This window comes from Barbus barbus (assembly GCF_936440315.1).
Source record: "Barbus barbus genome assembly, chromosome: 43".
Classification (NCBI taxonomy): domain Eukaryota; kingdom Metazoa; phylum Chordata; class Actinopteri; order Cypriniformes; family Cyprinidae; genus Barbus; species Barbus barbus.
In genome coordinates, this window is record NC_136721.1 from 16,448,724 (window position 1) to 16,465,119 (window position 16,396).

General features: G+C 38.9%; 1 protein-coding gene across 4 annotated transcripts in view; it reads right to left on the reverse strand.

Moving 5' to 3' along the window:
• LOC306862058 (retinoic acid receptor RXR-alpha-A) overlaps positions 1-16,396 on the reverse strand; it is a 116,077-nt gene that overhangs the window by 35,192 nt on the left and 64,489 nt on the right. For all 4 annotated transcript variants that reach the window (XM_079404655.1, XM_079404658.1, XM_079404656.1 and 1 more), the window contains one exon: positions 4,747-4,985. In XM_079404655.1, the coding sequence (XP_079260781.1) occupies positions 4,747-4,985 (239 nt within the window). The remainder of the gene's footprint in view (positions 1-4,746; positions 4,986-16,396) is intronic.

Sequence of the window (16,396 nt, forward strand, 5' to 3'; positions counted from 1 at the left end):
TAGTGAGCATACACTTTGGCGCACAAAGCCTATTAACGACAGTTACCAAGATAAGAGTTTCTTTTTCTAATGTGATGTTTGTGCTTCATCTTTCATAAATATATCAGTTTGAACCTAAACTTTGCTTGGACTTTCTTTAATAGGGGCTAATTGTTTTAGAGACTGAGCTGTACTGTAAACGCACTTCAGTGCCAAACCAACCATTTGGTCAGACCAGAGTCGGCATGAAGCACAATGCTTAATACGCTGTCTGTTGGAATGGAAGTCCCACATTCAGTTAAAAAAAGTCCATGTTTGTTTACTAATTTAAAACATAAATAAATTAAATATAATAATAAAATAAAACAAGAGATCAGATAAAAAAAAATAAATAAAAAAAAAAAACTTACAAACTAACAAAAAATAACAACAAAAGAGATCAGAAAATCACAGAGACCATATTTATAAAATAAAATAAAACAAAACAAAACAAAACATGGTAATGTCTAGAGATCAGAATTGAAAAAAACCCCCCGCAAAATCAAACAAATCAAAAGCAAAATTAACATACTGGTAGTATGTATGTTTAAAATGTCAGAGACCTTACTCTCTTCGCAAATAAAATTAAATGAAATAAAATAAAATAAAGGCATAGGTAATAGGTAAGACTATCATAGAGACTTGACTCTTTTGAAAAAATATATAAAAATAAAATAATACTTAAGACAAGATAGTAGTAATATCTAGAGAAGAGAATATCAGAGACTCTTGACTTTGGCTTAAAACATGCTAGCAACCAATTAGACCACCTACAACCACAAAATTCTAATGCTAATGCATCCGAGCATCAAAGCAGTGATTTTTGGCTTAGACTTCCACACTGGCACTGAAAGAGTTAACAGACAAAGTCTGAAAGTGAATAAAGCTGAAACTTGAAACGTGATCAGTCGCTTTTATATTTTTGTTCTCTCTTTACTCTCTTCCCACAAACCTTAGGATCACATCTGAATGCGAAATAACAAAAGAGACATATTTTCCTCAGAGGCCCTGTGAAAGCATCTCAGTCAAGGCCAGAGTTTGTATTCAACCCCCCCCCCCCCCCATATGGTCTCAAAGTTAACTATTGGCTGCATATGTAATGTAGCAAATTCACATCATCACACCTTAAAGGAATATTCCAGTTTAAATAATAGTTAAGCTATACTTATCAGACTAATACTTCATTAGAAATGTTGTGAAAAATTATATAAACCAAATAATGTAAACAAAAAGATTTTAAAAAAAGTGTAGGTGCACCATTCTCAATACACCTTTTTTACTCACTGCAGTCCAAACTGTACAATAAACCGGTAGATGTCTGTCCACGGGGTCATAGGGTCACGACCTCCGGCATAGATTGACGGGTGACACCACAGGGGTCATGGGATCAAGTACTTGCTGCTATTTAATGGATCACAGGACGATCACAGGATGACAGCTCTTCCTTACTAGACGATCCACATACTTGCATCCAGGACCACAACGGCTGCATGCCCAAACCAAAAATATGTGCACCTAACACAGAATGGAACTGCAGGAGCCTTAAAAAGGGATAGTTCACCCAAAAATGAAAATTCTGTCATTAATTACTTACCCTCATGTTGTTCCAAAACCATAAGACCTTTGTTCATCTTCAGAGCACAAATTAAAGGGGTCATATGATGCGATTTCAAGTTTTCCTTTCTCTTTGGAGTGTTACAAGTTGTTCGTACAAAGATAAGATCCCTAAAGTTGCAAAGACTAAAGTCTCAAACCCAAAGAGATATTCTTTATAAAAGTTAAGACTCGTCCACGCCCCCCTGAAACGGCTCATTCAAACATGCCCCCACATGTCTACGTCACTGTGTAGGAAGATCTATATAACACCTCCCAAATGTATATGCAAAGAAAGAGGCAGTGATTTTTATTCTCGCTGTAGTATTGTTGCTGCCGCCGGTGCCATGTCCTGGAGACGCTGTGTTTCGTTGTGAAAGTGAAAGTACTTTGTTTGGGCTTCCAAAAGAGAACGCAACTAGAAATCAGTAGTTAAGTTGTATTTACAACACTGTTCCAGAACGGTTCAAACCAAATATTAGAGTGTGTGCAGCGCATTTTAAGAAGAACTATATCCTGAACCTGGGAGAGTAGCCTACAATGCCAGTGGTACACAAAGGCTGTTTCTATAAAGTGGGGCAATTCTAACTTTGCAAGGACAGTCTGGCGCTTCTGACTCACAGCCTGTAACATTACATTTTCACTGACTGATTGAAAATATGTCTTATTAAATCATATGTATAAATATACATACAAAAATATTGCCCACTTAAAGTAGCTTACTGTAGTTATCGCATGTTATTATCGTAGTATAGCTAACTACTTTTCCAAAAGTATAATCTGACTATACTTTTAATTCTTAGTAAAATAATAGTAGATTAAAGTTTGAAAGTCGTTTCCTCAACATGGATATTGACTTTCCAGTAAAAACTTCCAGTACAGTACAGACTGAACCAATAGAAGCTTGGATTGAGAGCTAGCAAATGTTCGGGGATTCTTCTGTGCAGACAGAGTGGTGTGTCTGCTGTGACTGTCACTGGAAGTGTAAACTGAACCACGTTCTATCTAATGTGTGCCAGCTGCTGGGAGACGGCAGAGTCTGTGCTGTGCCAAGGCTGGTGGGATTGAGGTCTACAGGCGGCTGACAGCATTTGTGATTGTGTGTGCAAGACTGAGTCACTGCAGCTATCGCTGTGGGTCGTCTCTGTCAAATCCAACTGCCCCAAGTGTGGCCAATCCGAACATTTCAAAAGAAAAGAGAGATATCCAAGAAAGCCACAATCCAACTCAAACAAATGTGCACTGTAAATGTGTTCCAGCTGAATGCTGTTTTAGAGAGGTGCATACTGTTATGATGTAAATCTGTACAAAGACTAAACACAGACACGCTAAACCAGACAAAACAAAAACCTATTGTTTTACACTCAGTAGGTGCCATGACACTGTCAGTACAACACTTGAAATCTGAGACAAAACCCTGAGGTGCTGGCATATTACAAAATATATATGTATAAATAAAGATAAATAAGATTAGAGAGAGCATTTAAGCATTTATATGCCACAGGAAAGAAAGTATAAGAATAATACAGTAATGGATAACTACAGAAATGAATATATAAAAGAGTGATTTAATATACAAATTAGGTGAATTAAACTTTCTTGCCCTTTGCTGCCAAACTTTAAGGACTCCGATGTAAAAATGACACTCAAAAAGTGCAAGTGGTTAAATTTGCTGGTGTTAAAACTGAAACGAACATTTAGGGAACAAAACGATGATTGATCTCGACTCTTGCCATGTGTATGTTGAATGTTGTGGAACAGCGTAGCGTGTTGCTTGGCGGTTGGTGCCAGTGGGGTGCCTGTTCCAGATCCTCAGAGGTTAAATACAGAGGGAACGAGTCGCAACCCCGTTCCACCCGGCTGGGCCTGAAAACAGCCAGTCAGCCGAGCGCTAAACATAAGTGACAAATGCCGTCTGACTCAAATCACCTTCCATCAGACCCCATGACCACCTCCCACCCAGAGAGAGAGAGAGATGAACACTGCTGTGTAAAGATGTAACTGGTTTCTATAGGCACCTCTCATTACTGTAAGTCAATGCAATAACCAAACCTGCACTCAAAATTTCAGCATTTGTACAGTACAGACAATTAAAGCTTCAGATACAGATGTGATTGATCATGAACGGCTCATTGAAAACTGTCTAAGATGGAAACTAATGTATTCAACCAATATATTAATTTGGTGTTTGGATTGCTGGCTAGACGCTGACAACTGTTGCTACCAAATAAAAACAAGTTTAACGACACAATGAAATCGTTTAACAATGTTTTCTGTCCTGTATTGATGGATTTTCTATTGAACTAAAACATTTTGGTGTGAAATATTTGGTATATATATAAAATATATATACCAAATATTTTCTTTTATCTATAACTATACTATAGTTCATTGTTAATTCATAATAGTTTAATTTTAATTTATATTTAACCCCACCCACCACACAAATACATAACATGTATTTAAGTAGAAATTAACTAACTAGATTAATGAATGCTGTAAATGTATCTTTCATTGCTATTTTAACCTTAACTTACCTCATTAGAGAATAGAACCTTTGAAGGATTTTTACAGTATTTTATAGAAATACACTATACTTCCAAGCTATCAAACATGGACTAAAAGGGTCTTTCAAGGGTCTTAAACTATAGTGTGTGATGTATGAACCTGATACATAGCTCAGAAAGTTTTTTTTTTTTTAGTTTGTATTCACTTCAAAATCCATTTCAACTTCCTAGAAATTAACAAAGCTATAATTTAAAATGAGTGAAAAGCCTGGCAAAAAACCTCAACACTCTACTTTTTCCGCCACATACACGTGAATTTAAAAACCATTTCACTTTTGTGGATCAGGCTTTCAAAGAAAACTAGGACACTGCCAGCTTTGATGTCTTAATTGTGAGCCTTTTTTAAATGACAAAGAGATGTGCAGGCCTATTTATGGAACAAAAGACAGATTGAGCAAGAGTACTGGAAAGAGAGCGAGCGAGACAGAATGGGTATTTATAAATACGTATGGTATATAAATAAATACGATTTGTAACAATGTTTAATTATGAAGCACAAATACGATTTCTGGGTGCGAGCGCTTCTTTAAATACAGCTCTAATTGAGGGTCTCAGAGTGTGGCCTTACCTGTGGGCTGATGCTGGGGCCGTAGCCCATCCCGGGTGACGCCATGGAATGTGGCCCCATGGGTGAGCTGATGACAGAGAAGGGAGAACCCAGGCCGTTCATGGGTGAGCTCAGAGTGCTGATGGGGGAGTGCAGAGACCCCGAGGGGCCTAATGAAGTCGGGCTCAGCAGTGACGGATGCATCCCCCGGTGGGACGTGGGTGAGCTAAGAGGAGAGGACATCACGTGTCCCGAGGAGTCTGTGGGAGGAAAGTGGAAGGAAGTGATTAGAACATTTACCAAAGCTTTAGTCTGCAGCTATTTGCTAAAAAAATGTCAGAGACGACACGCTTTCCTCTTTCCAAGTATTAAGACGTGAGACAGGCAGCTACAAGCCTATATGCCAGAGAGGCAGAGAGAGAGAAAAGGCCCTGTTGGGACCTTTTCACCCGCTTGCTGAACCTTATATTGCATGATTATTCTGAGAAGGTAACAAAAGACAGAGTCACATGGGTGCACTGAACTTCTTTATCATCTAGCGCAGAGGTCACCAATTAGCGGATTGTGAATCATTTACCATAAATGAATGTAATTAGAAGCATTTTTTCCTCCACATGGCAAAACTGAGCTTCTGAAGAGAGCATATCAGGCGGGTTTCAAGTAGAAGGTGATGCTATTTATTATCTAATGCATTTTCCTCAAAAAGAAAAAAAAAGAAAGCTTTTCCTTGCTACAGACTAGCTGTTTTTGGTTGCTCACTGACAGTTTGTAAAGCACTGAATTCACTGCAAAGCTGTTTTAGAGCAGTGTATAGAAGGGGAAAAAAAAAAAAACAAAAAAAAAAATTCACAGTTTAAAGTGGCTAAAAAAATAAATTCAAACACATTTTTACACATTTACACAATTTTTTTTTAGCAATTTTATACCATTTACACAATTTTTTAAATACTTTAAAAACAATATTTCACTAGTTTTCAGTTGCTCACACAGTTTGCAAAATACCATTATATTTATTACAAAGCTGATTTAAAGCCATCTATACTGTGAAATCACAGCAATTTTATACTTTATTTTTTACAATCTTACACAAATTGTTTTTATATTTGCCCATTTGTGGTTTGTAAAACATTATGGCTAATATTCCTTTTTTATATATGGCATTTTGGCTGCCATGTTACACTGATTTTTCCTGAAGCTCATATTAATCATTTAATTTTAGGGCTATACAAAATATGTTCAAAAACCTAGTGAGCTGCCTCTTCATATACTGCCTAAATAGACAACTACCTATTGTGTACCTATTGAACCTTGTAAGGCAGCATAATAACAATCATAGAAATCTATTAGTAACCAAATCGTAAGTAGCGAAATGGAGACTAACAGAAAACAAACAACAATAATTAAGCGTTAGTGTAGTTCTGGCACGTCACATGAGTCAAGCTTGCATCAGCTGATTCTCATGTGGGGAAGTCGTGGCCTAATGGTTAGAGAGTCGGACTCGTAATCCAAAGGTTGCGGGTTCGAGTCTATGGCCGGCAGGGATTGTAGGTGGGGGGAGTGAATGTCCAGCGCTCTCTCCACCCTCAATACCACGACTGAGGTGCCATTGAGCAAGGCACCGAACCCTCAACTGCTCCCAGGGCGCCGCAGCATAAATGGCTGCCGGGTGTGTGTTCACGGTGTTTGTGTGTTCACTGCTGTGTGTGTGTGCACGTTGGATGGGTTAAATGCAGAGCACGAATTCCGAGTATGGGTCACCATACTTGGCAGTATGTGACTTCACTTCACATCTACCTAGAGGAATATGACACCTATCACAGCATTCCTATATAACCTCTATTCAGTATTCAGCTTTTTCCGCTTGCTCAGGAGCAAATTACCCTGACCTGCTCCATCCCCAACTCCTCCTTTCGCACAGTCAGAACTTGGCTTTCTGTTATTCCTTGCTGTATGAGACTCCTTTATCTTGAATAATGTTACACTTAAATATCATTAAGTACATTAATGATATCTGCTTTGTTCTGTTCTGTTTGTCCTATAGGGGGTTATTATTTCTGCTCTCCCTGCTCATTCATAAACAGGCTGCATTGAATGGGCAGGGAGTTTTTGCACAGAACAGAACCATACCGCCAAACTAAACTTTATGCTAAGTATCTATCATTTTGACGACAGTGGTCCTGACAGAACTCTAATAATGCTAAAAAGGCCTATACACAAAGAAACTGCATTTTAATTAACTAGTGAATTAAAATTTTGGTGGGAGGAAAGTGGAAGGAAGTGAGCACAAAATCAATGCCTTAAAATAATACCTTCGTAGAAATTTCAAACATTTCTGGAACAGATTATTTTGGCACCTTTGATTGTTCAGAACATTGCTGGGAAGGAAATGCAGAGACTGGATTTCTAGGAAGTTTAACCAAACACACCTACTCTAGTACGTGTTTATGGGCTTTGGGAATGCTTCAGAAAACAGAGAGCGACAAAGATTGCGAGCGAGATACAAGGTCAAGGCCCTAAGGATGCCATCTGATTATTAGGCGCAGACTCATTTTCTGCTTCCCTTCTCGCCCCATTTTCCACTCCTCCGATCTCCTTGAACCTGTCTGTCATGCTGTCAGCGGTCATCAAGAGATGAGGGAGGTACATCTGTCAGTCTTGCCTGGGTGACAAGGCCATATTTCCTGTGCCCATGACTGCTAAATTTCCCTCTCTCTAACCTTGTCTTGTTCTTGGCTCACTTTCATTTAGCTCACACTTACTTTACACACCTCCTTTCTTCCTCCCCTTATCTCTCTCAGTCATTTCAAACCTGCAGGCTTCCATGAATCTTCTACATTTCATTACAGTAGATCTTGGATGGTTGAAGCAGTACCAAATATTTTTTTTAATTAAATTGCTTAATTAAAACTAAGCACAGAACAAAGAAACCCCAAAATGCATGCAAATGTTTCATGCGTTTCCTGACTTAATTCCGTTACGCAAGCGCCGAGACTCACAACAGGCTAGTTTCATAAGGCATGCACAAAATACGAATTAGGTATTACTCAATTAGGGTGACAGTTGAGAAAAACAGCATGTCCAGTCTGTGTTTTCCAGGAGCTCTCTGTCTCCACTTGCCTGATGTCCAGCTATAGACAGGCTTTAAAAGCTGCCAGGGCAGAGCATATCCGCAAACTCATAGATAATAACCAAAACAATCCAAGGTTTTTATTTAGCACATTGGCTAGATTAACAAATAAACAGACGCCACCCGATCTAAATATTCCCTCACAGTTTAATAATAATGACTTTATGAATTTCTTTACTGATAAAATAGATAACATCAGAAATACAATAACAAATGTATATTCTACTGCGTCTAGTATTTTAGCTTCCTTCATCGCACCCAAAGAAAAACTGCAGTGCTTTACAACTATAGGACAGGAAAAACTAAAACTTATCAGTGCATCTAAACCAACAACATGGTTATTAGATCCTGTACCCACTAAACTACTGAAAGAGTTGTTACCTGTAGCAGAAGAACTCATCGTTATCTTTAGGTCACGTCCCAAAACCATTCAAGCTGGCGGTTATTAAGCCTCTTAAGAAACCACAACTAGATTCTAATGAACTGGCAAATTACAGACCCATTTCAAATCTTCCGTTTATGTCTAAAATTTTAGAAAAAGTTTTGTCTGCTCAATTGTGTTCCTTGCAAAAAAATGATCTCTATGAAGAATTTCAGTCAGGTTTCAGGCCTCACCATAGTACAGATACTGCACTTGTTAAAATTGAATGAATGAATGAATGAATGAATGATGCATTTATATAGCGCTTTATTGTGTATTGCTGTACACCCAAAGCGCTTTACAATCATGTGGGGGGGGGTCTCTCCTCAACCACCACCAGTGTGCAGCATCCACTTGGAAAATTACAAATGACTTGCTTCTTGCTTCAGACCAAGGCTGCATCTCATTGCTAGTATTACTTGATCTTAGTGCTGCGTTCGACACTATAGACCATGACATACTCATAGATCGATTACAAAACTATACTGGTATTCAAGGGCAGGCTTTAAGATGGTTTAGATCCTGCCTGTCCGATCGCTACCACTTTGTTCATTTAAATGGGGATTCATCTCAATTATCACCAGTAAAGTATGGAGTACCACAAGGATCTGTCCTAGGTCCTCTGCTATTTTCAATATACATGTTGCCCCTTGGTAATATTATTAGAAAATACGGGATTAGTTATGCTGATGATACTCAACTATATATTTCAAGACCAGATGAAACTTCTAAACTGTCTAAGCTAATAGATTGTGTAAAAAATGTAAAGGATTGGATGACCAAACATTTCCTCCTATTAAATTCAGATAAAGACAGAGATATTACTTATTGGACCAAAAAAACAGTACACAAAATCTCTTGGATTACAATTTGCAACTAGACGGATGCACTGTCACGTCCTCTAAAGTAAAAAATCTGGGTGTTATATTAGACAGCAACTTGTCCTTTGAAAATCATATTTCCCATGTTACAAAAACAGCATTCTTCCATCTTAGAAACATTGCCAAGCTTCGAAACATGCTACCCGTTTCTGATGCAGAAAAGCTAGTTCATGCATTCATGACCTCTAGACTGGACTATTGTAATGTACTGCTAGGTGGTTGTCCTGAATCTTCAATAAACAAGCTACAGATAGTCCAAAATGCAGCGGCTAGAGTTCTTACCAGGTCAAGAAAATATGATAATATTACCCCAATTTTACAGTCTCTGCACTGGCTACCTATTAAGTTCCGTATCATTCACAAAATATTATTACTTGCCTATAAGGCCCTAAATGGTTTAGCTCCTGCGTACCTAACTTGTCTTCTACGACGCTACAATCCAACCTGCTCCCTTAGGTCACAAAACTCTGGACTTTTGGTAGTACCTAGGATGGCAAAGTCCACTAAAGGAGGTAGAGCTTTTTCACATTTGGCTCCCAAACTCTGGAATAGCCTTCCTGATAACGTTCGGTGTTCTGATACACTTTCTCTGTTTAAATCTAGATTAAAGACACATCTCTTTAGCCAAGCATTCACATAATGCATCTTATAATCTTGTACTGCAGTTATATCTGATCAAATGTACATTATTATTATTCTTTAGCTTGGGTTGAACAAATAATTTTTGCTTAGATGGAACAGCAGCTACGCTAATTATGTCTCTATTTGTTTCTCCGTTTCTGCCACGGGATTAACATCCCACGGTAACTAGGAATTACATAAACTTCCGTCTGGATCCAACCCTTAAATGATCTGAGATGACCGAACACATGAGAAAAGATGATGCCAACCCCTCAGAGGATGCCAAAGCTCAGACAACATACAGAATTACCAAATTTTGCCATAAATGAAATATATTAAAGTTCTGCAATATATAAATATATTGTGGAAACGTAATATCCCGTAGAGCTGCTTTGCAACGATTGTATCGTAAAAAGCGCTATACAAATAAACGTGAACTTGATGTCACTTCACAGTGTCTTGTGATGGATTCAAGGCCAAAAGGCACTCGAGAGGGCGGATGGAGTATATAAGAGAGAGAGCTTGTCAGAGGGCATGCTAGCGGCTGCCTGTCTGCCAGATCCGCCACGCCAAACACTTCCCCTACATCCTGGCCTCCTCCGGAGAACTTCCTGCAAACACCCCGAAATCAGCTGCAGCGAAGAGAGACGCTTCTGTCAGTGCATTCATATACACATTCACACCCGCTGATTGCCAAAAAAACTGTGATTAATTCCTTCTCTAATGTCACGGTGTCACATAAACAGGAAAACATGGTTTCCTGGCACATGGAAGTGTAACGTAATCATTATTCAGTCTAATGAGGGTTTTATCATGTGATAAGATCTCCCGAGATGGCGGTCCGTTTCAGAAACACTTTGATGCCAATCTGTCAGTGGACAGCTGCAACACACTGGGGACACAGCTGATCCAGGGTCAGTTCGGAAGTGTGATGCCATATTCTAACCAGGTGTGATGCATCAAACATCAAGCTGTTTTAAAAAAAATTGAAATGACCAAATTAAAAAATTTTTTTTTTAAAATTTTAAATATATTAAAAATGTTAATTTTAGAATATTTTGGATCAATGAAATTAAATTTCAATATTTTAAATAAATAAAAACAAACTAAAATCAATAAAGCATTATGTATGTGCGCCTATCCTATGTTTTATAATATACAGCATACTATTCATGTGTGTGTGAATATTATACAAATACTATGCTGCCAGTTGGTGTGTTCCTCACTGTGAAGGCTAGGATTGCCAGATCAGGATTACAGACGGATAAAAGGGGCTCTTATTTAATCAGCCCCAGAGAGGGGAACAGCTGGTGGAAAACAGGATAGAGAGAGAAAGAAAGAAAAAAAGGACAGAAAAAAAGAGAAGAAAAGACTTTCACGTTGTCGTTGCTGTGAGATTTGTTCCCTTCAAAAAGTTTAGTTCAAAAGAAGACTTGTTGATTTAGACTAGGGATGTGAAAACATCAGTCAGGTTTGCCTGAATGACTAGTTGACTAACTGGAAGCACTGTATTATTAGGCTGGTTTCAGGTTCGCCTGACTCAACTATATACGATTCTTTGACAAAGCTTATAAAAGACTTCAAAAACAGTAGTAGGCATGTTAATTAAAGCAAAAACAACACAAACTGAAAATAATGTAGCTAACAATGAGTGTCATGACTCATCCAAAATTTAAGCTTTCTGATTTCTAAACCTGTATCTACATTTCTGTATCCCATTACAGGAGACTATGTTATAAAATAGTACACAGATTTCTTTTTTTCCCCGTCTCTCGCACATCTTTTATTTTCCCATTGTCATTTTTTGTCTCAACCCGTTTGGTTTGGAAGAGAAACATGTTTTACAAGGAATCTGAGAAAGCGCCTGTAAAACCATCAGGGTGCCGTGCTACCTGAAGCTCACCGGATAAATATGCTAGCTAGATTAGATAAGAGCAGGAAAGACAGAAACACAGCCCTGGCAACGTCTAAAGAAGAGTGGCAGCCCTCCAAGCTTCACCCTATGCCAAAACACAGCTGTCATCTGCTGCTGATCACCTCAAAGGCATCTGACAGGTACAAGCCAACAAATAAATCAGCAGGAATCAGGATCATTATCTCAGTACATCAGCTCCAGGACATATTGAAGAAAGATGCCCTGCGTAACGCACAACAGGTTGTCCAGCCTTTTAGAGGAGGTTGGGAAGGTCAGACAAGGGTTTGTCATTTATTCACTTCCATTCAAACGCATAAAAAGGTGGGTATGCAAGCATATGCATCTTTTACTGCATATTAAGCTTGTTGAATATTCACACCACAATATTCAATATACCACCACAATATACCACCGCTTGTTAATATTCACACCACATTCTACAGAGGCACCATTGAGAGTGTGCTGACCAGCTGCATCACTGTCTGGTACGGGAACTGCAGTGCTGCTGCCCGCAAGACCCTCCAGCGGACAGTGAACACAGCTGCAAAGATCATCGGTGCCCCTCTCCCCTCCATCCTGGACATCTTCCTTACACGATGCTCCAGCAAAACCAACAGCATCGTGAAGGACTCCACCCATCCCTCCCACAGTCTCTTCCAGCTCCTATCATCAGGAAGACGGTACCGGAGCATCAGAGCCCGCTCCGCCAGACTGCTCAACAGCTTTTTCCCCCAGGCTGTGAGAGCCCTGAACTCAAACCACCCCGCCCCCCTCTGAAACCCCATGCAAACCCCTACCTCCTGAACATGGACCACCCCCACACCAAAGAAAAACTGTATGGAACTTAAAGTATTTTTTTATTTATTTTATTCTTATTTTTCTTTACACTATGGACACTCTCCTCTATGTGCACTATGGACACTTTACACTATGGACACTTACACTTTACACTATGTGCACTATGGACACTTACACACACTGCTGCGTGTGCACAATCTCACAAAAGACTCAGCAATATATGTATGTTTACATGCTCATGCACTACAAATCATCCTGCACTGTTCCCCAACCAGCTGCTGACTCAAATGTCTCTTTGCACATGTACAGTATTTGTGAAGCATTCGTATAGTTTGTATTTTTTATCTTCTATTTTTTAGTTTGTATAGGGTAATATTTATGTGAAGCATTCGTATAGTTGTATTTTTATCCTTTATTCTTTTAGTTTGTATAGGGTAAATACCTATATATAGTATACTTATAGTTAAATCTGTTAGTAGTGTATAGGTTTATAGTGTTTTTTTACTTCATTGTTGTATGACTGTATTTATGTAGCACCGTGGTCCTGCGAGACACGACATTTCGTTCCACTGTATGTCCCCACATGTAGAGGATCTAAATGTTACAGATTTACCTGGCTGAGAGTTCAAAAGGTAGGAAATTCATTTAGGTGGTTTTAAAAAAATTAAAAAAAAAAAAATAAAAAAAAAATAATAAATTAAAGGGGTCATCGGATGCTAAATTCACTTTACAAGTTGTTTGAACATAAATGTGTGTTGGAAGTGTGTGTACACATCCATCCTGTAATAAAAATCCACCCAGTGTTTTTTTTTTTTTTTTTAAATCCCTGTCTCAAATCAGGCTGTTCTGAGATTCCTGTCAGAATGACGTACAGGCCGCTCCCGCGATAGTTGATTGACACGGCCAGAGTGAAATGAGAGCTGTCTGCCATTGTGTCGACTCCGGTGCAGGGGAAGACAAGAATGTCTCCAATTAAGTGATTGAGGTGTTTTTGTTGTTGGATGTAATAATGAATATAGCAGTCATCATTTACTTCCGACATCTGAACCGCTGAAGACGTAGAGGATTAACGTTACTTTCATTTTGAAGTGAATGCGCCATTCCCCGAAATGCGCCTATGTTCACGCGAATCATTCGTGATCCAGCTTCATCTACACAAGGAGTATAAGGGTTTTTATGAATCTCTGCAAATCGTCTTTCCTAATTATGTGCTAGTTAGCCAGTTTCGCGGCTAAAGTTTAAAGTCTGTTCGTCACTTCACGGAAGAGAGGGGCAGGGTCAGCAGAGCTAATTAGCATTTAAAGCAACATGGTTTTTTAATTGAGCAACATTTTTTTTAATTGAGCCAAGTGGTCAATCTGTCATGTGTGCCGTTTAGATTCACTATTCACTATATCCACTATGTTATGTGAATTTATAGGTTTATAGGAATTTATTTGCCTATTTATGGACAAGTAAATGAAATGTGAATTCTTGAGACCTCACATTAAAAAACCCAATAATTAGCATCCTATAGATCAGTGGTTCTCAAAGTGTGGGGGCGCACGAGTATTGCAAGGGGGGTGCAGGCCATCACCAGAAAAAGAATAGAAATAAAACTGTTACAGCCAAAGGACGTAACTTAATGGGAGATGGATCGGTTTGGGAAGAGAAAAGCTATTGACAAAGTCGCACAGACACAGGCAGGTGCTGTTCATTCAAAAGATAAATGCAGAAAATATGACAGGACATACGCTTTCTTGTTCTCGGCTTCACTCACGGTGCGGCTCGCACCACAACAGCTCTTCCCTGGACGCGACAAAGCGACCGTTGCAAATCATCTTAACTTTGTGTCAGCACGTCATAAATAGAACAAGGCATCAGTTTAATGTCGGGGATTTGTCGTGTCGTGCCGTATCCAGTGTGTAGCCAGCATCACTTATTATAATGGGTTCTACTGTAAGTTATTTTGCCGATCGCGTCCGGTGTAGACATGGTGTTTAGATTTTTTTTATAGGTTTTAAGGGGGGAGCGACCAAAAAAGTCGGTGAACCACTGCTATAGCTCCATGGTGGCTATCTACACACCCTTTGATGGAAACAAAGGGACAGAGTAAAGGTGAAAGGAAAGAAAGCAATCCCCTGTTCTCGGTCACATGATACCCAAAGACCACACACAAACGCGCACACACAAACACACGCCTGCTCACTATCATGTTGGGCCTGCTGGTGTGATGACTGCATGACTAATGCTTGCACTTGAAAGGAGCTGAATGGGTGAGATTGGTTGGGAGAGCCTCACTTGTATTCTTCTGATCTCCGCTTCACAGGTTTGCTGTGACAGGCGCTTTAACCACAGTTTCATATTCATTCCACTTATTGCTCTGGGCTGGTTACATCACTGCAGAAGAACAAAGTGAGCATGCATTCCTGTAGCAAGATAAACGGAGTCCATAAATAACTGCCACGGCTAGCTGTAATTTGTCTGGAAAACATACGGGTGGGAAAAGACCCTTACAGGTGGATGCCTCAGGAGATAGACATGTAAAAATGTGTTTTGACGAAGAAAATAATATATTTTGAAAAACACTTCCATCTCGCTTTCATTAAATGGACAAAAAATAAAAATCTTCAAAATGTGGTCTTTTACATTCCACAGAAGAAAGTCAATCATGAGGGTGAGTAAATGATGACAATTTTCATTTTGGGGTGAACTATGGACAAAACAATCCTCTTCTTTCCTCACTGTCTGAATCCAACCGGTCCTGGCATGTCCTGTTGGTGCTAAAAGCTAGCAGGCATCTGCAACAGCAGCATCTGCATTATGAATGGAAAACAGGAGCAGAGCTGCACAGGGCTGAGAGTCTGCAACAGCGGTTCATCTCTATAATTCATCTTCTAACAGCAGAGAGGAGGATGGAGATCAGTCTGATCATTCTCCACAGGTGGCTATCAGCTAATAAAGGGGTCTAACACACAAAAAAAAGAGGTAAAAAACTATGTATTATTCTATGTAACTATGTATTATATGTACTAATGTTCGACTGAATATTTGACTCAAAAACAGCTACATGTAGAGCATTGGATTGGATTGAGAACGGGTTTTATGTTAATTAATTAAATTGATTATTTTTGATTTGAACATCTTAAAAACTCAATGTTCATTGGGATTCTCTAAAAAATTATTTGAGAAAACATCCTGGCCCTGTTCACATCAGAATGAATATATGGTGCAAGCATTTGGTGCAAAAAACACAATTTGAATTAATAACAATTTAGATTAGATTGGTGACACTCATGAGCAAACAATTTTTTTTAAGCGATAGTGAACTGAAGAGAGAGAACCCAAAACTTGTCTTTTGCACACTTGTTATTGTGTTGTTTGATAAACACTATAGCAAAAAAAAAAAAAAAAAGCTGATTGAAAGCATACTATTCGGCTTTTTGTGCTCCTACAAAAGGGTCAAAACTAGAAAAAAACAAGTAAAATCTACATCACCAATAAACTAGTCAACAAAGTTGTTGGTGAGCAGTAATCTTCATGATGTTCCAAATCTGTATGACTTTCTTTCTTCTGAGTAACACGAACGATGATATTTTGTACACCAATGGGGTCCAAACAACACTAGATCTCACTGACTTTCATTCTATGGATGGAAAAACAAATTTTATTTTTTAAATCATTCATGGGGCTCAAACCTCCAACTTTGCTCAATCCCCCCCCCCCCCCCCCCCAACGTTTTAATATCCACAAATTTATTATCTAAGCATAGGGTCCTTCAATCCTTGCCTGACGTTAAAACAATGCCCAATAGAATTTATAAACCCAACAGGCGCAGCCCTGATCCCGTCCTAGCTTTTCCATATAATACTTCAGGGAGCTCTCCGCAGCCAATCTCCAGCACTTTTCCAGGAAAATTACGGTCATTG